This window comes from Staurois parvus, unplaced genomic scaffold, assembly GCF_062004578.1.
Source record: "Staurois parvus isolate SC_StPar_1 unplaced genomic scaffold, SC_StPar_1.0 ptg000415l, whole genome shotgun sequence".
Classification (NCBI taxonomy): domain Eukaryota; kingdom Metazoa; phylum Chordata; class Amphibia; order Anura; family Ranidae; genus Staurois; species Staurois parvus.
Window position 1 is genome coordinate 2,449,035 of NW_028318211.1, and position 24,242 is coordinate 2,473,276.

Consider the following 24,242-nt stretch of genomic DNA (forward strand, 5'->3'; position numbering starts at 1 on the left):
ATATATATATATATAAAATAATCCTAGGAAGTGGTAGCTGCATTAGTTTTTATCTTTCACCTGGTGGTCTGGCCAGTAATACATTTCCTCTTGTAGGTGGTTCCCCTATCTATCAAGGAGAAATGGAGCTGCCCTTGGACAGCAATGCTATTTGGAGCGGGGAGTGTTTGTTAGACTAATAAATTTAGCTGGACTTTACATACAGGTGAAACTCGAAAAACTAGAATATCGTGCAAAAGTTCATTTATTTCAGTAATGCAACTTAAAAGGTGAAACTAATATATGAGATAGACTCATTACATGCAAAGCAAGATAGTTCAAGCCGGGATTTGTCATAATTGTGATGATTATGGCTTACAGCTCATGAAAACCCCAAATCCACAATCTCAGAAAATGAGAATATTGTGAAAAGGTTCAATATTCTAGGCTCAAAGTGTCCCACTCTAATCAGCTAATCATGCCATAACACCTGCAAAGGGTTCCTGAGCCTTTAAATGGTCTCTCAGTCTGGTTCAGTAGGAATCACAATCATGGGAAAGACTGCTGACCTGACACCATCATTGACACCCTCCATAAGGAGGGAAAGCCTCAAAAGGTAATTGCAGAAGAAGTTGGATGTTTCCAAAGAGCTGTATCAAAGCACCTTTTAAGTTGCATTACTGAAATAAATGAACTTTTGCACGATATTCTAATTTTTCGAGTTGCACCAGTAAGTGACTAACAAATTAAAATCTAACTCCAACTAACACTTTTTAAGCAATAAAAGGTTTTTTTTTTCCTTTTTGGGATAAAGGTTTTACATAAATGAATAAAAGCCCAAGCAATGTAAACAATGTCAGTGGTAAAACGGTTTTGCTACTTTTGTGTGACAGCTTGTTCTATTACTAGTCATATTTTTACTAAAAGGGGTACATATATTATTATACTAAAAGTTAAGAAATGAATCCCTTTGCCCCCACTGCAGAAACCACATGGCCAAAGCTTCTTAGTGTTGCTGTATGACAGCCTGGAACAGGGGCGGACTGACAACTCATGGGGCCCCCGGGGAATAGGGGATCATGGGGCCCCTGTGTCCTTTCCCAAACTCAAAAAAGCCTATGAAAAAGGTACCAGGGGCATCTCATGGGGCCCCCTACTGACCCCAGGCCCTCGGGCAGTGCCCGAGTTTCCAAATGGTCAGTCCGCCCCTGGCCTGGAGCTACAGTTTCATGAACGAGTCTAGATTTTATCTAGTTTCTGGAGCTGGATAGGCAGGGGAAGGTAAAGATTTCATCATAAGCCTGTCTTAAAACAGTTTATTTCTGAGTCTTGGTCATCTGCACATCCAGGCCAGTACCAGCCGGATAAACATTAACACAGATTGGTGTTACCTTACATGACCTCTTTATTGAAAGGGTAATTTCCCAACACATCAGCAGACAACAGTGAGGGCCATGGATGCTGAAAAGATATACAACTACACTACATCTGAAAGCATTCCATGGCTGCAGCCTTTGATTTTAGTTGACATCAAATGGCACAGGTGTGCATGCAATGAAAAAGAAATTACACAAAAACTAATATATACTGTATATAGGCATAATATTTAAACAAATCAAGGATACATTATTAAATGTTTTAAATGGAAAGTGAATACACAATTAAACTGAACAGCCATCTGTCTCTTTAAAAGAGGTCAATGGATAAACAAATACACCAGGGTGATTTACTAAAGGCATATAGTATGTGCACTGCAAGTGCAGTTTCTCTAGGTCAGTGGGGAAGCTCTGAAATGAGGGAGAGTTCTGCTGATTTCTATGATCCAATCAATGTGCAAACAAAATCGTGTTTTGTTTTTTTTAATTTTCCCTCATTGTGATTGGGTATTCTTTGCAAAGTGAAGCTTTATCTCATTTACTAAGCTCTGGGGCAACTTGCAAAGCACAGTATATTTGCCTTTAGTAAATAAACCCCAATGTATAATGTACCTTAATTAACCATTCTCTAGAACCAGCACAATACACCTAATTTAAGTCAACCCAGGAATCCTCAATTAGCATGAAAGAACAAACAGAACAGAACAAAGACAAAACACAAACTAAGGCCTGGTTTACTCTAGTAAACTTGAGTTGCACAGAATCACATTACAATGGAAATCACATTGTTTTTAATTAAGTGCAAGGTCCACTTTTTAAATGTGCCCCTCCCTCTTGATAAAATACGGATTAAAAATGTAAAAAAAACATCTTTAAGCGGACAAAATGTTAGATAATTTAAACTCGCCTCTCCTCCAGCTTCTGCCCACAGCACCTAGGCGAGAGCGACATCATCATCCTTACAGTGAGATCTAAGGCATGTAAAGTAAAACCCAAATGTCTCTTAAAATATGCTGCCAATGCTGAGCTGCACTGTTGTCTCAAGTACCTACAATTCCTGGCATCTCATTGGTAGGATGATGACATTACCCCATGAATCACAGAAGCTGGGGGAAAGAGAAGTATAATATCTATTAGGGAAAATGTTACACTTTAAATCAGTACTTTTGAAAAGGGGGAGTGAGGCACACTTAAAAAATAATTAAATAAATAAAAAATAATAATCAGAGCTTGCATGGTGTACAAGGTCCACTTTAAGGTGTCTATAAGCATTAGAGACGGTTTACACTTTCTAGGCAGTTACTGCCACATCATCCTACAATCTTGTCTATAAGCCCTCTCTGGTCCCTGGCAACACGCCATGGCCAAGCCTGCTCTGACAAAGACAAGATCCGGTTGGATTTCCGGCACAAAATACTATTACTATCCAGCTGCCCTCTGGGGTCTGTGAGCATTTTTAAAGTGGTTAAGACAAAAGGTTTTCTACCTTACTGCATTATATACAGCAAAGTAAAAAAAAGTTTGTGTGCAGCTCCCCCTGAAGCCCCTCTAAATAAATACCTCTTAGCCTGATCTTGATCCAGGCTCTCTCACTTCTCATTGGCTCAAATATAGCTTCAGTAGCCATTGGTTCCCACTGCTCTCAATCAGTGCCAGCGACAAGAAGCAGGGGGTGGGGCCAAGCCCCGTTCTGTGTATACTGACACAGAGAGCAGAGCCTGGGAGCGAGCAAGCATGAGTGCCCACAGAGCAAGTGGCTTGCTCTGGAGGCACTGGGGTGGAACCAGCGGGGGACCCAAGAAGATGAGGATCGAAGCTGCTCTGTGCAAAACCATTGCACCGAGCAGGTAAGCATAACATGTTTGTTATTTTAGTAAAATAAAAACTGAAGCTTTACAATCACTAAGCTTGCCATACACTGAGCAAATTTCAGCTGGTCTCTGGTGAATTGTCCAAAATTTGATCAATGGATTGGCCTATTGGCACCCCTTTTTCCACTATCCTTTGAATAATTAAAGAACCCGGCCAGAAAATTATCCAATCAGATGCAAGCTCTGTTCAGGTATTCTGACAGCTGGCACTGGCTGTCAGAATGCAATAAATATAGTGGGAAATTCACCCATTCGTGCTATTTAGCATGGATGGAAGAATCTGTTAGATTTTATTTCTTTCAACGCTCAAGCTGAACAAGAGAAGTCATACAAGGTGTATGGTCAGCTTTAATTTCCCTATAGACACCTTAAGACAGTTGCATGTGTGTAAACAATCCACCTGCCCTCAGGCATTCCTCCTGTGTGCCCCTACCTGTAACCTGAATGTTTGGATTTGATAAATGCTCACATTTAAGTGTATTTCACTACAGAGTGGAAACACAAGACAAAATACAGTATAACAACTTTCTTTCACCTAGTGCAGTGGTCGGCAAGCCGCGGCTCGCGAGCCACATGCGGCTCTTTACCCACTCTAATGCGGCTCTTCTGTGTGCCGGGCGCCTGCTCCCCTCCCTCCTCTCGGTCGGCCGCTCCCCTGCCTCCTCTCGGTTGGCAGCCCCAAAAGTCCGCGCGGACCTTTTAATCCGGCCCGCGGATGTGGCTGTCAGGATGTGTGTAGGCGGGGCAGCGTGCCGAACGTGAGGGGAGGGGAGCTAGGCTCCTCTCACAGTCCGCCCTGAAGACCCGAACGGCGCGGGAAGACAGCGAGAGGAACGCAAAAGGTAAGTGAATTGACACGGGGGACTTGGCTTACTAGAAGGGGGGGGGGGGATAGTACTGTGGGGGGTGAAATACTATATGAGGGATGAAATACTATATGAGGGATGAATTACTATATGGGGGGATGAAATACTATATGAGGGATGAATTACTTTATGAGGGATGAATTACTATATGGGGGATGAAATACTATATGGGGGGATGAAATACTATATGGGGGGATGAAATACTATATGGGGGGATGAAATACTATATGAGGGATGAATTACTATATGAGGGATGAATTACTATATGGGGGATGAATTACTATATGAGGGATGAATTACTATATGAGGGATGAAATACTATATGAGGGATGAATTACTATATGGGGGGATGAAATACTATATGAGGGATGAAATACTATATGAGGGATGAATTACTATATGAGGGATGAAATACTATATGAGGGATGAAATACTATATGAGGGATGAATTACTATATGAGGGATGAAATACTATATGAGGGATGAATTACTATATGAGGGATGAAATACTATATGAGGGATGAAATACTATATAGGGGGATGAAATACTATATGAGGGATGAAATACTATATGAGGGATGAATTATTATATGAGGGATGAAATACTATATGGGGGGATGAAATACTATATGGGGGGATGAAATACTATATGGGGGGATGAAATACTATATGAGGGATGAAATACTATATGAGGGATGAATTACTATATGGGGGATGAAATACTATATGAGGGATGAAATACTATATGAGGGATGAAATACTATACGGGGGATGAAATACTATACGAGGGATGAAATACTATACGGGGGATGAATTGCTATGGGGGATGAATTACTATATGGGGGATGAATTACTATGGGGGATGAATTACTATATGGGGGATGAATTACTATGGGGGATGAATTACTATATGGGGGATGAATTACTATGGGGGATGAATTACTATATGGAGGATGAATTACTATATGGGGGATGAATTACTATGGGGGATGAATTACGATGGGGGATGAATTACTATATGGGGGATGAATTACTATGGGGGATGAATTACTATGGGGGATGAATTACACTATGGGGGGTGAATTACTATATGGGGGATGAATTACTATGGGGGATGAATTACTATATGGGAGATGTATTTTCAGTTTTAAAAATGTGGCTCTCAAAATAAATTTCAATCATGGTTTTGGCGAGATTTGGCTCAGTTGAAAAAAAAGGTTGCCCACCACTGACCTAGTGGAACATAGATATTTTTGACTAATCCAACAAATCTTTATCTAATGTTTACTTGTTAAAATGTTGTGAAACCTTCAGCTATTATAATAAAACTACAAAGTAACTGGAACTGTTGTTTGTCCTGAAAGACAAACTTGGATACATCTTCTAAAGGTGCCCAAACACTTGAGAGGCTGGTTATTCCATTCAGGCATGATCTTACTGCCCTGAAGACAAGTCTGTGAAATGCTGCTCTCGACAAACTTGTAGTGTCAGTTGCTTATGCAAATAAGAATTGTAGGGAAGATGAGAGAAAAATCAGCAGAAATACTATCCAGACCAATCCCTCAGCAGATTCAGATGGGTATCACTTTTCTCTATTATCTGTAAGCAGATTTCCAATCACTATAATGCATACATGTGGCAATTTTTAGCTTCAACCACTTTCCATCCACCAGGCATCACATATAGTTTCTGCTGAGTACTTGCAAACCTAAGCAATCTGCTGACCAGAAGTTTGATCAACCTCCAGAATTCAGACAACTGTGAAGTTAAAAAGAACTGCAATTTCATCAACGGTGATTAGATCTTTCTGACACTATAGCCAGCTTAAACAAATTTAACTTCCAGTACAGCATAATAAAATTACAGTCTGCAGAATATGTCATAACATCTTACCAGGAATATCTCAATTGCCCCAAGGATATACATAGCAGTGGCAAACGTTGTTCCAAGGTAGAAGCAGAGACCAACAGCACCTCCAAATTCAGGGCCAAGTGCCCGGGAAATCATAAAATATGAACCACCCGCTAATATAAGGGGGAAAAAAAAAAACCGTGATATGAATTAGACTGTATTACCTGGAGACCATTAGAACTCTCCAGATATAACAAAGAAACGTGAAAGTGAGTCTGAACTCAAACAAAGAAATTAGTAACAATAGGAAAAACAGTATATAAAAATCATAAGACATAAAAAAGACCGCAGAGAACATAGCCTGATGAAAATGAGACTTTACCTGGTACTACTCCATTGGTCGCTATAGCACTCATTGAAATTGCTGTAAGCATTGTCTGAAAAGAGAAAGTTACATTATGTTTTTGCACATGTATCTACATTAACCATTACATCCAAGGAATATGACATTTTTCAACACTACTCACACAGCAGCAGCAGGAAAACACAATGCAGAAAGCATGTAGTACTCCAGCAGTCCCCACTACCCAAGGGAGACGAAGAAACAAGATAACACCGAAAATGTTTTGTAAGCACGGAAGGTACACCCCCATAATCGTTCCCATTCGAGGTGCCTAATAAAAAACAAACACATAGGTGCAGTGAATATAATGTACTGACAAGGTAAACTCCGATATGTAGTGAAATATCATTTGCATTTACCACCTCACCTTGGTTGGCTTCTTTTTACCCTCGCTCTCCTCCTCATGTTCTCTTGCACCTTGAGGGAGGTTAGTGTAATTGGCCAGGCGGTTCAAGAGCGATGAAACTTTAGGTCTTGTGTCCATCTCCTCCTGCATGTAAAAAGAAAGACCTACATGTATCTTGTACATTATATTCAGCAGTGAATATCGCATTTAAAAAAAATCAAACTAGAGTTGTCACTCTTGAAATACAATTGAAGGTTACAAAATTCATTTTTGAGGGCCACACACACAAGCTATGATTTTGAGTCAGGGATATAAATAACCCTTATTCCTAAATCAGTGGAAGGATCGCAGCCTTTGAGCAATAAAAGAATATAAATATATAAAGAATATCTCAAAGAAGGGTGTACAATACAGATCCCAAGACCACCATTCATTCTAGGGTCATTCCTTATGTTATATTCCACATGAACATACAGTATGCTATGTTATATTCTACACAGACTTACATGATGTTATGTTATATTCTGCACAGACAAACTGTACAGTATCTAGAGCACAGGTGTCAAACACAAGGCCCATGGGCCGAATCCGGCCCTCCAGGCCATTTCATGTGGCCCTTGCACCTCTCCTGCAGGTACCTCCTTGTCTCCAACCCCACCTTGTCTCAGCAGTCGGCAGCAGAGAGGAGAATGGAACTCCTCTGCCAAATCCTGCACCTCTCAATGCAGCATCCCCTCATCTCAGCAGACTCCACTCCTCCTCTGGTCCTCCTCCAGACTCTGCACTTTCTGCTTTCCTGCTCTACCCCCAAAGGGGTGCACGGTGATGTTAGGGAGGGTGTGGGATTCTTGACATCTGATGTAATGGGGGGTTGGGTGCTCTAGACATCTAGTCCTGCAGAAACAACCGGCCCTTTGAGGGCAACCATAATGCTGATACAGCCTGCGATGAAATGGAGTTTGATACCCCTGATCTAGAGAATATGATCTCAAATGTGTCACTTTAAGATACAGGGGTCAGACAAAAAAATGGAAACACTACATGATTTGCAGGTGTGAAAGTGACAACATGTTACAGTATCAAAGGTTACGATGGCATATAGAGTTTTCGGGAAAACATCATCTGATAAGAATAAGCGCGGTTGATATGGTCAACTGACCGAAAGAGACAAAAGGACATTGGACAAGATTGTGAACCAGAATAAGAAAACAACTGCTGCAAAAGTGACTGCAGAGCTCAATCTCATTCCCGTGAAGACTGTACCTCACGACACGGCAAATAATTGGGCAACTTCAGTCACAGAGGCTCCAGCTAAGCTGCACCAACAATATGCCCTCTTTGAAGCTCAGTAAGCTCTGACATGTCTTCCTATGACTAGCATCTCACGCATTGAATGACTAAAGTAGGCTTCCCACCTTGGCTAGGTGTCTCATCATACAGCGCAAGCAAAAGAATGTTACATCACTTCCACTTTCAATGTGAAACATGTCATCACTTTCACACCTTCAAATCATGTAGTGTTTTCATTTTTTTGTCTAAGCCTTGAAACTGGCAATTGTTAAATGTGACCACCTTTCTCTTACCTCAAACAAGGCCAGATTTCTGTCATATGAATCTTCCCCATCTTCATTGTGATTCTGGTAGAGAGCAGAGTTCTTCCTGCGGTCAATCTCTGGAGAAGACAGTATTCAGTAATGACAACTGTCACATGTCTCATGGAACATAATATAATTTTAAATCAAACAAAAATGGTACCTAAAAGCTTGCTGTTTTCCTCTGTTACGGATGTCTGGCTTCGATCTTTTGTGAAAAACAAAAGAATTAAAATGAGCTTTGTATTTGAAGACTTTACAATGATCTAGTAATGTTGATTAAAAGTCATATCTGTTTTTTATATAATGTTAAATAATGCTGAACTTAGCCATACACTCCTAAAGCCAACCATATAATGTGAGCAAAATAACCTGGTCACACAGATAGAGGTACTTATCAGATGATCAGTCAGTCATTGACAATTGGTATTTGATAAGTAGAGGTAAACAGGATCTAGTGGTATTTTTTATGCACACTGTAATTACGGTCAGATCAGTCCTGTATGCGTGTGTATGTATGTATATATATACACACACACACATACATATACATACATATTTATATATACTTATATACACACACGCCGGCCACTTTTTTAGGTACAACTTGCTAATGCCAAAAAAATATCCCCCACACCATGACACTACCACCAGCCTGCACCGTTGATACAAGAAATGATGTTCTTCATACCTTGGTTGTTATGAGTGGTTATTTGAATTACTGCTGCCTTTCTATCATCTCAAACCAGTCTGCCCATTCTCCTCTTACATCAACAACATTTTCATCCACACAACTGCCGCTCACTGGATATTTTCTCTTTTTCGGACCATTCTCTGTAAACCCTAGAGATGTAATCTCCTAGGGTAACTGCTTGTCTCTTGGAATCTCCTCCATGCTCTTGTGCTCTTGAGACTGTGCTGGAAGACACAGCAAACCTTCTGGCAATGGCACGTATGGATGTGCCATCCTGGAGGAGTTGGACTGCCTGTGCAACCTCTGTAGGGTCCAGGTATCGCCTCATGCTACCAGTAGTGACACTGACCCTAGCCAAATGCAAAACTAGTGAAAAACAGTCAGAAAAGATGAGTAGGGAAAACACAATTAGTAGCCTCCACCTGTAAAACCTTTCCTGTTTTGGGGGTCGTCTCATTATTGCCCCATCTAGTGCACCTGTTGTTGATTTCATTAACACCAAAGCAGCTGAAGCTGATTAACAACCCCCTCTGCTACTTAACTTACCAGATCAATATCCCAGGAGTTTAAATCAGTTTATACTCTGATTAAAAAGCATTCCATATATATATACTCAGTCATATCTGACACTCATCGATTCTAGGGGCCAGCTCCCAGGGCCACCATTATTATAATACAGGATTTATATAGCGCCAACGGTTTGCTCAGCACTTTACATTATAGTGGGAGACAATACAGCAACAATACAGTTCAATACAAGAGGGAATTGAGGACCCTGCACCATGGCTGATATGCTTGAGGCCCCTTCCCATAGGATTTTCTTTTTTTTATGTTGTTCCTCAGCAACTGCAATTACCCAAGCTTGAAATGGCTTGGAGAATGTGGTAACACATGTGCATAGGCAATTTGTACATACATACTAATGTCAATGCTCTGTTTAGTGTTCAGGCAGCTGTCAGATTCAGCTGCAATGAGCCATGGTGAGGGGGTGGGTGTGATGAGCATTTCAGTTTATCAAACAATTCCCTTTTTTCAGCTTTATTTGAAGTGCACAAAGTGGCACCCCATTCATATCAATGCACAACAGTCCAGTGCATTGCACTGCTGTGTGGTGACATGCTGTGCCTACCTGTACGCTGCAATAAAATGCAGCACATCTGTATTTTATCACAGTTCACTGCACTGTACCTCTGGGCTGTGTTGCAGTGTGAACCAGTCACATAGAAAATAATTGTTCTCTATGTGCCCTAGCAATGACTTGGGGTCATCCAATGTGGAAAAATGACAGTCACTGCACTATGTGTGAGCGGGCCTTTAGTATCCTTAGGCAGGCCATAGATTATTCAATTTTCTTTCCTTCCAACATTGGTGAAAGGAAAGAAAATTGCTCAATTCCCCAATCAACAGAGTCAGTGTTGATGGGGTACTCCAGCAGCGCTATTGTGTTCTGTTGGTGGGGAGCGCAGGGAACCTTCCCTACTGGCAGAATATAATAATTAATTTTTGTTGCCAGATATTGCTGGTGGCAGTAGTCATTTGAGAAAAACCTGGCAGGCTGGTTGTACACAAGTTGATCGTTAGATCGAATTGTGTACAACTAGGGTGCCCATACATGGATTAAAATTTGGCCGGTTCCTGCTAAACTGGCTGAATTTCAACCCATGCATGAACAACTTAAATATGCATGAACAGAAGACATTAAAGGAAGTTCACCTTAAAAAAAAAATAATAATAATACATGCACTTTCGCAGGTAAAAAAATATGCATTTATAATTTTTTTTCATAGAAGCCTGCAGAGCATTGCAGCCATGATCATGGGTGTAATGCAAGGCTCCTGCAGACTTTCAATGTAGCTGCCTGCCCATACCTCGTATGGGCGCGCAGTTATTAAATGACAGGAAGAATCAATGAACCACCTAGAGCGCTCATCAGCCCTGGTACTTCATTGAGAACTACAAGCTGTCAGCCGCAATGGCTTATGGTAGTTGTAGTTCTCCCATTTACAGAACTCTGTGAATGAGTGATGCAGCTGGGTGGGCAGAGCCCTGCATGCCAACATTTTTTAAAAATTGTTATAGCGGAGAAGATCCTAGGCCTGCTGTCAGGCCAAGGACCTTGGGGAGTAAGGGGGTTGCTATATCGGTACCATCAGTAACCCTGAATATGGGTATAACATGTTATCTCCTAGATTGTAAGCTCCAAGGAGCAGGGCCCTCCTATCCCTCTTGTATTGAACTGTATTGTCTCCCGTTATATTGTAAAGCGCTGAGCAAACTGTTGGCGCTATATAAATCCTGTATAATAATACTCCTAGATTGTAAGCTCCAAGGAGCAGGGCCCTCCTTTCCCTCTTGTATTGAACTGTATTGTTGCTGTATTGTCTCCCGTTATATTGTAAAGCGCTGAGCAAACTGTTGGCGCTATATAAATCCTGTATAATAATAATAATAACAACAACAACAACAGGTGAACTTATCCTTTAAAGCACGGCTGTCAAATTGGCGGCCCTCCAACTGTTGCCAAACCACAAGTCCCATGAGACATTGCAAGACTGACAGTTACTCCCAAGGATGGAGCCATGATGGGACTTGTAGTTTTGCAACAGCTGGAGGGCCGCTAGTTTGAAACCCCTGCTTTAAGGGCTCATTCACACTATGAGCACTGACCTGTGTTTTTCCATACATAGAAAACAATTGCTTTCTATGTGTCTTGTTACACTAGCGTAGATGGCACCATGTATTGTACCACTCCCTCCCGAAGCTGACACTATGGCTGCCCACATGGTAAAATGCTGCGTTTCACAGAGCAGGCTAGCTTGCCTTAACCCCGTCTATGCTAACAGATTTGACAGATGTGCTAATATAAAACAAACCTCACAAATACTGAAGCATATCAAACCTTGTCACAACAAGGCGTGGGCCACCAAAATAGTGGATTGTGTCTGATTAGAGAAGTACAATGCTACATGTTCAGATATGAGACATTGTATAAGTACACCTGATTATGATGTACATTTTATAGTTAAACCCTTTCAACATTTTAGATTGTAAGCTCCAAGGAGCAGGGCCCTCCTATTCCTCTTGTATTGAACTGTATTGTTGCCATATTGTCTCCCGTTATATTGTAAAGCGCTGAGCAAACTGTTGGTGCTATATAAATCCTGTATAATAATACTCCTAGATTGTAAACTCCAAGGAGCAGGGCCCTCCTAACCCTCTTGTATTGAACTGTTGCTATATTGTCTCCCGTTATATTGTAAAGCGCTGAGCAAACTGTTGGCGCTATATAAATCCTGTATAATAATAATAACATCAGATTAAGCAAACAGAACACAGCTGGTATCATTCCTACCCTTAGGCCTTACTATAGATTGTTTACAGCCTACTAGTCAATAAACTAATCATTAAACGAAGACACTCAATAAATCACAAGCACTGCTTGAAGGTTTCCATTGATAGTTCTGTTGTGGTCAGAGGGATGTGATTCATTTACATCTCCCATCTACTTGTTTTCTAAACCACTGATCAGGAAAACAGGAATGCTGGCAGGAACAGTGACTTACCAGTCCCCCAGGAATCTTCATTCTCACATTCTTTTAGGGCAGTGAAGCTTTCTTCCTCTATGTCATCCTCTGGATCGGGCACTTTGGTGACTGTAAAATGTGGCATGTTCACACCGCTGGCTCCACCACTAGGGCTAGTCTTACTCTCCTTGTTTATTCTGGATTCAGCATCATCTTTTAACCTTTACTTCAAACTTCCCATTTTTAATTCTTTCCCTGGATTAACCTCCCTGCTTCCTGAATGTTCTACAAATATGGACCAGCGCCGTATTGTAAAGTCTCCCTTGTAATTTCTGACTTCTTCTCCAACTTCTCCTACCGTTCAGCATTCATCCGAAGCTCAGCTTTGTTACTTTGTGGTTGTAATTCCCACATCTGCCTGCCTCCACCCCTTGCTATGTTTTATCTGTGTACTGTGTTGTCTCCTATTTTGGAAACTTTAGTCCTTCCCTTTCTCCTCCAGCACTTATCTTTCTCTCTTGCTGCTGGAACACAGACACTAGCAGTGCTTCCCTGTCACATGTTCCTTTCCCATGTAAGAGGGAGGTGCATGGTCTTAAAGGCACAGCGTGTCATGTGCACCTAGTAAACCTGGCAGGTACACAGACCTCTGATCTGAAGGTGATGTCCTCTTCTCTGCCCAGGCTGTGGGTGTTCCAGGCCACACTTCATTCCATCACAAGTACAATAGGTGCCAAGCCGAGCGTCTGTTATTAAGACAGTCTCATAAACTGCTTTCAGGCTGGGGTGTGACTCACAGATGTACAATAAAAACAAATGTCAGGACAACATCATTACATACTTGGTAGTAGTGTGTCTGCCCTATTTATTATTATACAGGATTTATATAGCGCCAATAGTTTGCTCAGCGCTGTACATTATAATGGGAGACAGTACAGTAACAATACGATTCAATACACGAGGGGTTCGAGGGCCCTGCTCCTTGGAGCTTACAATCCAAGAGAGCCTTTAGTCTGATGTTAGCCAAGCATGAACCTAAAGTAGAACTATAGGCAAACCTTTTTTTGCATTTTTGATAAAGTAAGGGAGGTTTATAAACCCTGTCAGAGTTTTTTTTTGCTATCTTTGTTCCATTGGGGAGATTTACCTTTACTTCCTGTGCCATAGCCAAAACAGGAAGTGAGAGGAAGTCCCTGGTTGTCAACGGAGATAGTGTCACCATTTGAAGAATTCCCCTCTATTACTTCTCTGCTGACAGCCCAAAATTTGGGTTTCTATTTCTCTTTCATTATCAGTGATAACAGTAAACAGGACAAACAGAGGTGGGGTCACAGACAGCAATAAAAAGTGTTCTAATACCTCTGCACTCTATCCAAAACAAAGTTACACTTAGCCTAGGTTCACACTTGTGCGGTGCGGTACATCGCATGTGATTCGCACAGGAACCGCACTGCATTCCTGTGCAAATCACGTGCGAATTCTGTGAGATTTGAGCCATGCATTTTATGACTCAAATCGCACCACATCCGCACCAAAAAAAATGCAGGACCCTTTTTTTTGGTCAGCACTTCGTATTCCTTTTTTTGGTCCATATTCACACCTATGCGATCCAATTTTGCATATCACACCGTGTTTTGTGGACGGATTTTGGGGTGTTGTTAACTTAACATACACACCCGCAGCGGTTTGCAAGAATGGGGTGCGATTGAGATGCGGTGCAGAATTCTCACATGAAGCTGCTGTGAATTCCGCACCGCATCAGTGTGAACCCAGGCTGAAAGTGAAATTAAAGGCTTACATTTCTTTTTAACCACTTGCCCTCTAGAGGATTTACCCCCATTTCCTGACCAGGCCATTTTTTGCGATACGGCACTGCGTTATTTTAACTGACAATTGCACGGTTATGCAACGCTGCACCCAAATTAAATTTATGTCCTTTATTTCCCAAAAATAAAGCTTTATTTTGGTGGTATTTGATCACCTCTGCGCTTTTTATTGTTTGCGTGCCCCCTACCAAATGCAAAATCATGTATAGATCCGTGCTTCTGCGCACCCCTGCTGCCCTGTAGCAGTATTTCTGTTATAGGGCGGCGGGAAAGGGGTTAAATAGCACATAATACTTACCTGCTGTGTGCAGAGGTTTTGTACAGAGCAGCCCCAATTCTCCTCTTCTCGGGTCCTCTGCTGGCTCTCCTGGCCTCTCCCTCCGGTTGGGTGCCCCCACAGCAAGCAGCTTGCTATGGGGGCACCCGCTGCTCCGTGTGTCCATTCACACACAGAGCCGAGGATTGGCCCCACCCCCCTCTCTTCTCATTGGCTCCCGCTGCTGTCTCAGCCAATGAGGAGAGGGATTGCTGAGACTCCAGTGCACATCGCTGGTTTGAGAGGAGGCTTAGGTGAGTATTAGATGGGACTGGGGGCACTGCTGCACAGAGAAGGTTTTTTACTTTCATGCATAGAAAGCATGAAGGTAAAAAACCTTGAGCCTTTACAACCACTTTAACCCTCGGTTCACACTATTTGTTCTGTTGCGGGTGTGGGAATCGCAGCCGAATTGTGCTTCCCTTATGACACGTGCGGGGCTGCCATATGAGGGATCTACCTACACTAACCAATGAGTGTTTATCTAGACAGGCAGGCCCTTCCACTACATATTTTTGGAAGATCTTAAAGAGATTTTACAATCAGATTGTAACGTGTGAAGTGAGATTAAGTGTTTATGGAGTGAAGTAACTTAAATATAATACTCGCTCACTCTTCATTTGACTTTAACCTTGCACTAGCACACTGGCCATAGAGTGCAACCACACTAGCACACCGCACATAGTTGTGCGGCAGTTGCAGAGCACCCCCATCTCAGTAGAATGGGTCCCATTCAGTGGGCAGCTGAACGTAAAAAGCGAGGATAATTTTTGCCATGCCACAATACAAAGCATCGCAGCTGGGACAGGTTTACACCCATGCATGCCCACTGCCTTTGCAGCATAAGGGGGAGCTGTTGGGTGGTAGTAAAACTGGGGCTCAACCACATTAGGATTGCCACCTCACCCCTTTAAGTCTGAACACTTATTAATTACACAGGTTCCGTGGCTTATTAAGGTGGTATTTAGATTCACTTAGTGCCTTATCTGCAATAAATTAGCCTCAGAACCTGTGTAATTAAACCATGTGGTTTTACCTCTCCCTTTCCCACCCGCTAGGGCAAAGGCTTTATGACTAGAAGCAGTACTAAGATAACAAGGTAATGTAAGCTCAACATACACATTACAATGTTTCTGTAAATTCTCCTTTAGATTTACCAACAACTATGTTGTACATGGACCAGGAGCAGACTGACAACTCATGGGGCCCCTGGGTCCTTGCCCAAACTCAAAAAAGCCTATGAAAAAGGTACCAGGGGCATCTCATGGGGCCCCCTACTGACCCCAGGCCCTCGGGCAGTGCCCGAGTTTCCAAATGGTCAGTCCGCCCCTGACATGGACACACCTGATTGGACACTAATTGATTGAATATTTTATGTAGGCCCTCATATTACACAGATTTAGTAAATCTAAAGTTGATTGAACAATCAGATTGCAACATGTATGGTGACTGCCACTCTCCCGGCAATAAGTTATCAGTGTTTTGTCCTTATGACAAAAAGTTGTATATTTACACTGCACTACATCTAAAAGGAACTAGTAAACAAAATCAGGATATTCATCAGGCAGCTTATTTCCCCACACACTATAGACTTCCTGTTTGTACTTGCACATACAGGTATGAGAAATACAAAATATGTGAAATCTGAGCTCCAGCCAAAAATCTTCTTTGCTTGGAGAGCCTTCACAGGCAGATTAGTCAGTTCACACAGGTGGTATCTGTTCTGATCAGCAGGGGATCTGTGAACAGATCTCTGGCTGAAATGGAGTTAAATGGAAGCAGCATCATTTTTAGGACATCTGTGCAATTTTTTGCCTCCATCTTGTAATGAAAGCGTTAGATCTATGGGCAGGTGGATGTATACAGACATGCATCCATTTATATCTTTTTACCTCCAATCCTTCACGTTTAGGAAACAGAAAAGCTTTGTGTCCTTTTCCTTATATTGGACTGTGACAGACTTGGAGGTAGTTAATGTAAATGGATGTACATCCATATATTGTACACTAACCTGTCCATTGACTTACATTGAGCTTCTACTCAAATTGACCAAAACCTGTTCAGACTGCTGGCCTGAAAGGACCCTTAGGCAGCCCATAGGTAACTTGATTTTCTTTCCTTCCACCATGGGTGGAAGGAAAGAAAATCGCTTGATTCCTCCATCAACACAGTCAGTGTTGATGGGAGAATGCCTCTGCTGCTATTATGTTCTGCTGGCGGGAAGAGGGGGTGGGGTTTGCAGGGAGTCGGCAGACCGCAATGATCACTGCTAGGGGCTATAGCTGCTGGCAGTAACTGCATGTAAAAAAAAAAAAAAAAAATCCGACAAGCTGGTTGTACTCAAGTCGACTTACAATCAGTCTTCCCATACATGGATTGAATCACAGCTGGTCCTGCTGAACTGGCTGAATTTTTGACCCATGTATGGCTGGCTTTTGGAGTATAAGCCCAGGTATGGAAATGGATGAAAGCTGCAACATGCATATGTAGTAGGTGCAGGGCCTGGCCTATTTTCAATTGAAAGCATGGTGGTATTGGGTAAGCCAGCACAGTGAAGATTTCCAAAGTGTGGCTGCAAGTATTTAACCCTGGGCAATACATCATGGGGAGAGGGGCATGCAAAAGACAACTTCACTGAATGTAAATGTACCCTTTAGTCTAGGTTCACACCTAAGCATTTTGCAGAAACTCTCTACAATCCATTTAACATGATTTCCTATGGTACATGTTCCTATCTCCACATTTTCATCCAGTGCATTTTTGGAAAGGGTCAGGGACTTTTTTAAAACTCAAAACGTTGCATTTTGGTTCAATAGACTTCAATGGAGACGCTGCAGATATGCTTGTAGTGCATTTTGTATGCATTTTTTTATGCATTTGTGATGCATTTTGCATTTTAATCTGCCCAGCAACAAGTTGGAAAATCTCCCCCACAAAACACATCAAAAACGCACTGAAGAAATGGATCAAACACAAACTGCATAGGTGTGAACCTAGCCTTAAATGTTGGGTTATGTGTCGGGACTAACATGTATCTCTAGGCAAAACTCCTTTTGTTTTGGATAGAGAAAGGACTGGTTGAAAACCCTGTCAGTTATCTTTATTGCTGTCTGTATTCCAAGATTTCCCATCACTTACTGTCACAGAGACACAACAGAAAGTAAAAGGAATTATCTCTTAAGGCCTGGTTCACACCAATGCGTGTTGTGTTGATGTAATTTCTGGTGCGTTTTGCAGTGTCTTTTTGAACACCCATTTTGATGCTTTTTTCATATAGAAATGTTTGAGTGCGACTTTACACTCTCAGGCACTCAAGGTCACATCAAGGTAGTGCAAGAACATTTTTAAAGTCACAGCGACTTTGAAAATGTTCCTGCACTACTTGATGAGACTTGAGTGGCAGGGAGTGTAAAGTTATATAAAAGTCACATCAAAGTTGGACAAAATACTTTCCTATTAGGAAAAAATGCAAAATGCATAAAAAAACCACAACACTTGTGTCTTTGGTGAGGTTCCACTGAAGTCTATTGAACCAAAACCGCAATCTGCTGCAGGAAAGAAAGTCCCTGACCCTTTCCAAAAATGCAGTGACTGAAAACGCATAGATGTGAACATGTCCCCTAGGAAACCATGTTAAATAGACTGTATTGTGTTTCTGCAAACAAACTAAAAAAATGCATTGGTGTGAACCAGGTATTAAAGAGGGGAGATCTGTTACCAGATCAGGTGTCCCTATTGCAATATTTACCATCACTTTCAATTCCAGGAAAACTGAAAATTTTGGATTTTCCCTTACTTTCAGTCCCAGTGACAACAGTCAGCATGACAAATAGAGGGGCTAACTTCCCAGTGGGGACACAGACAGCAATAAACATCTAAAAGGAGTTCTAAGCCTTCCCTACTCTACTGAAAACAAAAAAATATTTTGACAAAGAGATACACTCAATAGTTAAAGAAACTCTGTAACTAAAAAAAATGCAAAAAAATACCAGTCAAATCAAGTATTTCAATTGCAAACTTGTGACATTTTTCATTTTTCTTTACCACAAGCAGTTTTATTAACTTTTATGAACAGTGAACTTGCTAGCAAATTTGATGACTCCAGTAACAGTCCCCTCCCTCCTTGCACCTCAGGGCTCTCAACTCTTCTAGGATTGTCTAATTACTTTCTGTGCTGACCCAGTTCCTCCAAACATCCCCCACCTCCCTTCACCTGCCAGGGCAATGAGGAATACTATGGAGTGACACTTTAAGCTGCTGGAGTTTCTGACATCACATCCAAGATGGCTGCACCCAACAGCAGTCTCAGAGTATTTGGAGATCTACACAAGGGAGACTTTTACAGGTAAATAAAATATGTAAAATACATTAAATGTATATATAATTTTATGGTTAGATTGCTGTTGAAATTATTGGTCTGGCAACAGGGTTTCTTTAAATATTAAGGTTTAAAGTGTATCTAAACCCAAATGCCTAAACAAAATGTGCTACAGCACATGTTCCTTTCATGTGAAAAGGTTTTTTTAATTATTTTCCTGCTTTTAAGGGTTTATAAGGGTCAAAACAGGCTCCTGGGAGACAACATATCGCCCCAGCCCTCTGAAATGCGATTCACTATGGTCACTTCCTAGAGGGGTGGCATGTGTAGACTAGGCCTAAAGTTGACAAATGCTCCAGTACAAATTTAGCAAAATAAGATGAATCTCACAAATACTGAAGCATAACAAACCTTGTGACAATGAAGTGTTGACAAATCAAATAACTGATTTGTCTAATTAGAGAAGTACAATGTCACATTTTCAAATATGGGACATTGTATACGTGCATTTCGTTATGATGTACAGTGCTGGTTTCTGTCACCACTGAATGCTTATTCAGCAGTTAGACCTTGAGACTGGAGAATTTCTTAAAGCTGAACTCAAAGAATTCAGCCACTTTGTTAGATGTCCTTACATATTACGAGTTAAATTCGATGAGTTGCATGCCACTTCCTGGACTTTTCTCTATTATTTACATCTCACAGTTTTATGGAGCTCTGGGAGGATAGCTATCACTACACTCTGGAGCAACGACAGAAGAGGCACTGTCTTCTCACACACAGCAACCCTGCCCTCCTTTGCCCTCTGCTGTCCATTCACAGAAGCCTTTGCATTTTGCAAATGTGTTCACATAATACAAAGCACTCTGTGATTGGGCAGGAGGAGGAGGAGAAGGCCAGTACAGCAGGTACATGTAACCGCAGCTGAAGGAGCTGAGACCTCCTTGGTCTTAATTCATAATATTCTGGCACATTTTATGAAGTGGGATTCAGCATAAAGAACTACACATTAAAGCGCAACTAAAGTAAGAAATACTTACCTCTGTTCTAACAGTCCAATGCTTGCGAGGTCTCTCACTGGCACTAGCATGTTCTCCCCAGCTTTTTCCAGATGCCTGTCTCCGGCACAAGATGACGCCACTCCTGCACATGCACAGGAATTCAGCCATCCTGGCGCACAGACATAGTGCTGAACTGTAAACTGAGCCTGCCTGTTTGCATTTTTTTCTTCATGTTGGTTCAGCTTTAATTACTCAATATGACACGGATATCTCTTACTTGCTGTTAGGGCCCGTTCACACCAGCCCACATGATAAAATGTATGCGTGCATGTTGCGTAGGGACACTAAAAGGCAGCGTGATGCACTATTAAAGCAAATTACACATAGCACTGTTTATTTTTTCTCTTTTTCAACTTTTTTGAAGTGTCACAAAATGGCATTTAAGTTAAGTCTATGCATGCAATGCACTGCAAGGCACTGTCCTGCCATGACAAGTAGTGTGGTGCATTTTTACGTACTGCACCACAACCCAGCTCACCCCAGAGTTATGCTGGGAACAGGCACATTTGTTTTCTTTATGCCCTTGACCCTTGATTTGAGCCTGCACTGATCTTTGTAGATCAACGCAGCTCAACTGGCACAGTTTGACTGAGCTTTATGCTCTGTATAAAAGAATATATTGCATGTGATCACTCTCCTGCAAATGAAGTTTAATTCTCCTCCTTGTGTGGTATAATGTCATAATAAAAAGCACAGGGAAACCACATGGAGAACATCAGTTATAGATATGAAAGGAATGCTGTTTGCTTTGCTAATACAGAAACCAAAGACTGTTGCTGTATTGCAGTCAATGTGCAAATAACGGTCTCTGTTATTTGAGTCAGAGACAGGCTTAGTGAACATGAAATGAAAATATGATTGATCTTCCAGAATGCTGCAGAAGCGGTGTCAGGAGTAGGATCACAAGATATAAAGTGGCCTGTTGCTCAATATCTAACCAAAGCTTGTGGAAAGCATGTTACCATAGTCATTGAAATATATAAAGAACTTTGTAGGGATGCAATATTCCTAAATAAATCTCAGTCTGATTACTGCTAAACAGTTAGGCCTCTTCACACCAGTGATCTGTGCTGAATGCATGGCCACTGCTGTGCGCTGTGATACACAGTACTGATGCGCTGATCATGAACTTTATTGAAATTCCACGAGTTCTATGTTGCAATGTGGTGGTTAGCTTCACAACAAACTGTACTGAAAAAAAAGAACAGCATGTAGTACCTTTTTTTTTTTTTTTTTTTTTTTTTTTTAGTGCACAGCATTGCAAACTGCCTCCTATGGTGTCAGTTGACATTACAGTTTGCTTTGTCTAGGAGTTAGGACTGTGCTGGAAATAGCTGCTAGCACAGTCCCACCACATCTGCTGTGAACAAGCCCTTTTCAGAGGACAATTGACAGACAGCTGAGAGGCTGTACATCTCTTCACCAGGGGTGGACTGACCATTTGGAAACTTGGGCACTGCCCGGGGTCAGTAGGGGGTCCCACGAGATGCCCCTGGTACCTTTTCATAGGCTTTTTTTGGGTGTGGTTTGAGTGTGGGCGAGGACACGGGCCCCATGATCCCCTATTTCCCGGGGACCCCATGAGTTGTCAGTCTGCCCCTGCTCCTCACTGCCTGTTTTAACCCTAAAAAAAATGAACCATCATGTTGTGGCCCCATTCATTTAAATAGGTCATGTTCAGCTGTGGTACAACTTGCCAAATATGACAGGGGGGTTAATTTTTGCCATGGCATGTTTATAATCCTGAATGGTTGCATGTCCTTGTTTAGCTGGGTAGCCCCAGTGTGAACATACCCTGATGCTTACTTACATTCTTGCAAAAAATATTATCCAGCATCAATGATATAAAAGCAGAGCCGACTTAGCTACGAGGGTGTTCAAGTCAAACCGGGACTTTTAATTTTACAGGTATAAAAAGGGATGCTACCGTGGCAGTACTACATGCAGCAGTAAGTGACAAGTGTGTCCTATTTTTAATAGGTAGCATACATGTCGCGGGCCAGTCCACAGACTGTTAATCAAGATGGCAGACAACAGTGTTAGAGTGTGCATGGAACAGCGTGTGATGAAGTTTCTTGGGAACGAGGTGTAAAACCTGATATCTACAGAAGACTTTAAACACAGTACAGTGATGAGATGCTCAGCAGCAGTAAGACATTTAAATGGTCTACACTTTTCAATGAAGGCCATACGTCCATCAATGATGATCCTGGCCATGGTGGTTCCCAGTCCACAGCAGTCATTCCTGTGAACATTTATTGCATGGAGACCTGATCCCGGATAATTGATGCATAACCCATCGTGAAATTGCACAAGAGATTAATCTTTCTGTGGGAACGGTGAACACAATGATGACGAAATGAAGCAGGCTGTCGTAGGATGGTTCATTGGTGTACTGACAAATCTTTCTATGGTGAAGCTTTCCAGTCATTAGTTAAATGCTGGGATACATGTATAAATGTAGTAGGGGATTATGCCAAAAATAAATGCAGTTTCCACTCCTTGAAATTTGTTTTTTTTATTATATAAACTCAAAAGTCCCGGTATGACTTGAACGCTCCTTGTATATAGCTGCAATGTTCTTGTGATATAAAAATGCATGCTCACGGTTTCCATGCCAAATCAAAGCTATAAGTGGTACTCTGCTATTCTGATGTTTAATTTGAGGCCCCTAATTCTCCACTGTGCAAATCTCTGCTCTATTATGTTGACTCGAGGTACTTCACTCATCCATTATGGTAATTCTTTTTTCCCTGGTAACTCTTCCATACCTGCCCATGTAAACTGCTCTTCCAGTTACCTACATTATTGCAGCCTTTCCATATCAGTCACTGACCACTTGCTCCTACATTTTTAGTCCTCATTCACATGGGTCTCCTGCATTTGTTTAAATTAAATGTGGAGAAATTGATCTGGAAATAATAAACTGTACATGTTACAGATCAGTTTCTACTGCTTTTAAATGTACTTTCATTTAGAAGCATTCAAAGTATTTAACCTGCCCCAAAGGCGATTTTTCTAAAGGCAAGTAATCTGAACACAATTAAATGCATGGTGTGTATTATACCATTTAGAATCCTTACATGCATTTATATGCAATTAGAATTGTCCTATAAACATAAGACCATATGGACCAATCTTTGGAAGGATGTAAAGTGGTATTAAATCCAAAAATGTATTATAGGGCAGCTTACCAATTCCTAAATGTGGTGTCTGCATTTGTTTTCTTATTTAGACTTTTTTCCTTTTACCCCGTGACCTGGCCAATAACATATTTCGTTTTTTAGGAAGTCTCCACTCTATGGAAGTGTAACTGAGACACCTTTGAACAGCAGCATCGTCAATAGGGGGAGAAGGTAGTGTTAAATGTACCAGCAGATTTAGATGGACTTCAATAACAAATTAAAACAGAACTCTAGTTAGCACTTTTCAAGCAGTTACAGCAAACATTTTTTTCCTTTTGGGATAAAGGTGTTGCATAAACTAATAAAAGCTGACCATTATGAGCTCCCCTACCAATGGAAAAATGTTTGGCTGAAAACTATTTTCCTGGACAGCTTGGTCTGTTAAAAGATGTTGAAAAATAAGAGACTTACTGGTCAAATCACCAGGTAAAAATAAAGGAAAACTAAGGTAGCCACCACATCTAAGGATTGTTAAGTTGCAATATATTAAAATGATGTTTTTGGCTTTAATACCACTTTAACAAAACTGAATAATCATTTTGACCAATATCTACTGTGATGGTGCTCAACAAAATATTTGCTTGATATTTTTCCAATATTCAATAAATAATTGCCAACAAATGTGTGTATGGCCAGCTGTACAATGACTCTCTGTAATCACATTTCCCACTGAGTCAACTCTAGCTCCTCTAAATTGGGGATTCTCAACCTCTGGGCCACAACCATTGGCTGAATCAGATGAAGTTTGGGGGTGCCTCCACTGAACAGCTGACTTTTATTAACCACCTCCCATCCGCCATATAAGGTACTGACGGAAGCAAGGCGGTTCTCTCGTTCTGGGAGGACATCATATGACGGCGATCTGTGGTGCGCTGTGTCCCTCGGACACAGCGGATCACTGATCAACGGAAAGAGCCGAAGATGTCGGCTCGGTCATGTGATCAGCTGTGTCCAATCACAGCTGATCACATGTAAATAGGGAAATGCTGGTTATCGGACTTTCTCTCCTCACGAGCTGTCGCATTGACAGCTCG

The 24,242-nt window shown here is 41.5% G+C and overlaps 1 protein-coding gene and 1 long non-coding RNA gene across 3 annotated transcripts in view; one reads left to right on the forward strand and one right to left on the reverse strand.

Annotated features, from left to right (window-relative positions):
• SLC12A6 (solute carrier family 12 member 6) overlaps positions 1 to 24,242 on the reverse strand; it is a 76,188-nt gene that overhangs the window by 47,513 nt on the left and 4,433 nt on the right. Inside the window, exons 1-7 of one of the 2 annotated variants that reach the window (XM_089687033.1) lie at positions 12,542 to 13,055; positions 8,448 to 8,492; positions 8,276 to 8,364; positions 6,714 to 6,836; positions 6,471 to 6,617; positions 6,326 to 6,380; positions 5,986 to 6,116 (exon numbers count right to left, since the gene is read on the reverse strand). In XM_089687033.1, coding sequence (XP_089543159.1) covers positions 5,986 to 6,116; positions 6,326 to 6,380; positions 6,471 to 6,617; positions 6,714 to 6,836; positions 8,276 to 8,364; positions 8,448 to 8,492; positions 12,542 to 12,647 — 696 coding nt within the window. In that variant the 5' untranslated portion in view covers positions 12,648 to 13,055. Of the gene's footprint in view, positions 1 to 5,985; positions 6,117 to 6,325; positions 6,381 to 6,470; positions 6,618 to 6,713; positions 6,837 to 8,275; positions 8,365 to 8,447; positions 8,493 to 12,541; positions 13,056 to 24,242 lie in introns of those variants that run through there. The other variant, XM_089687032.1, reaches the window with a different exon arrangement.
• LOC149454851 (uncharacterized) lies at positions 18,783 to 22,531 on the forward strand. Its single transcript, XR_016314168.1, has 2 exons — positions 18,783 to 18,989; positions 22,004 to 22,531. It is a non-coding gene; the product is annotated as an uncharacterized LOC149454851 (long non-coding RNA).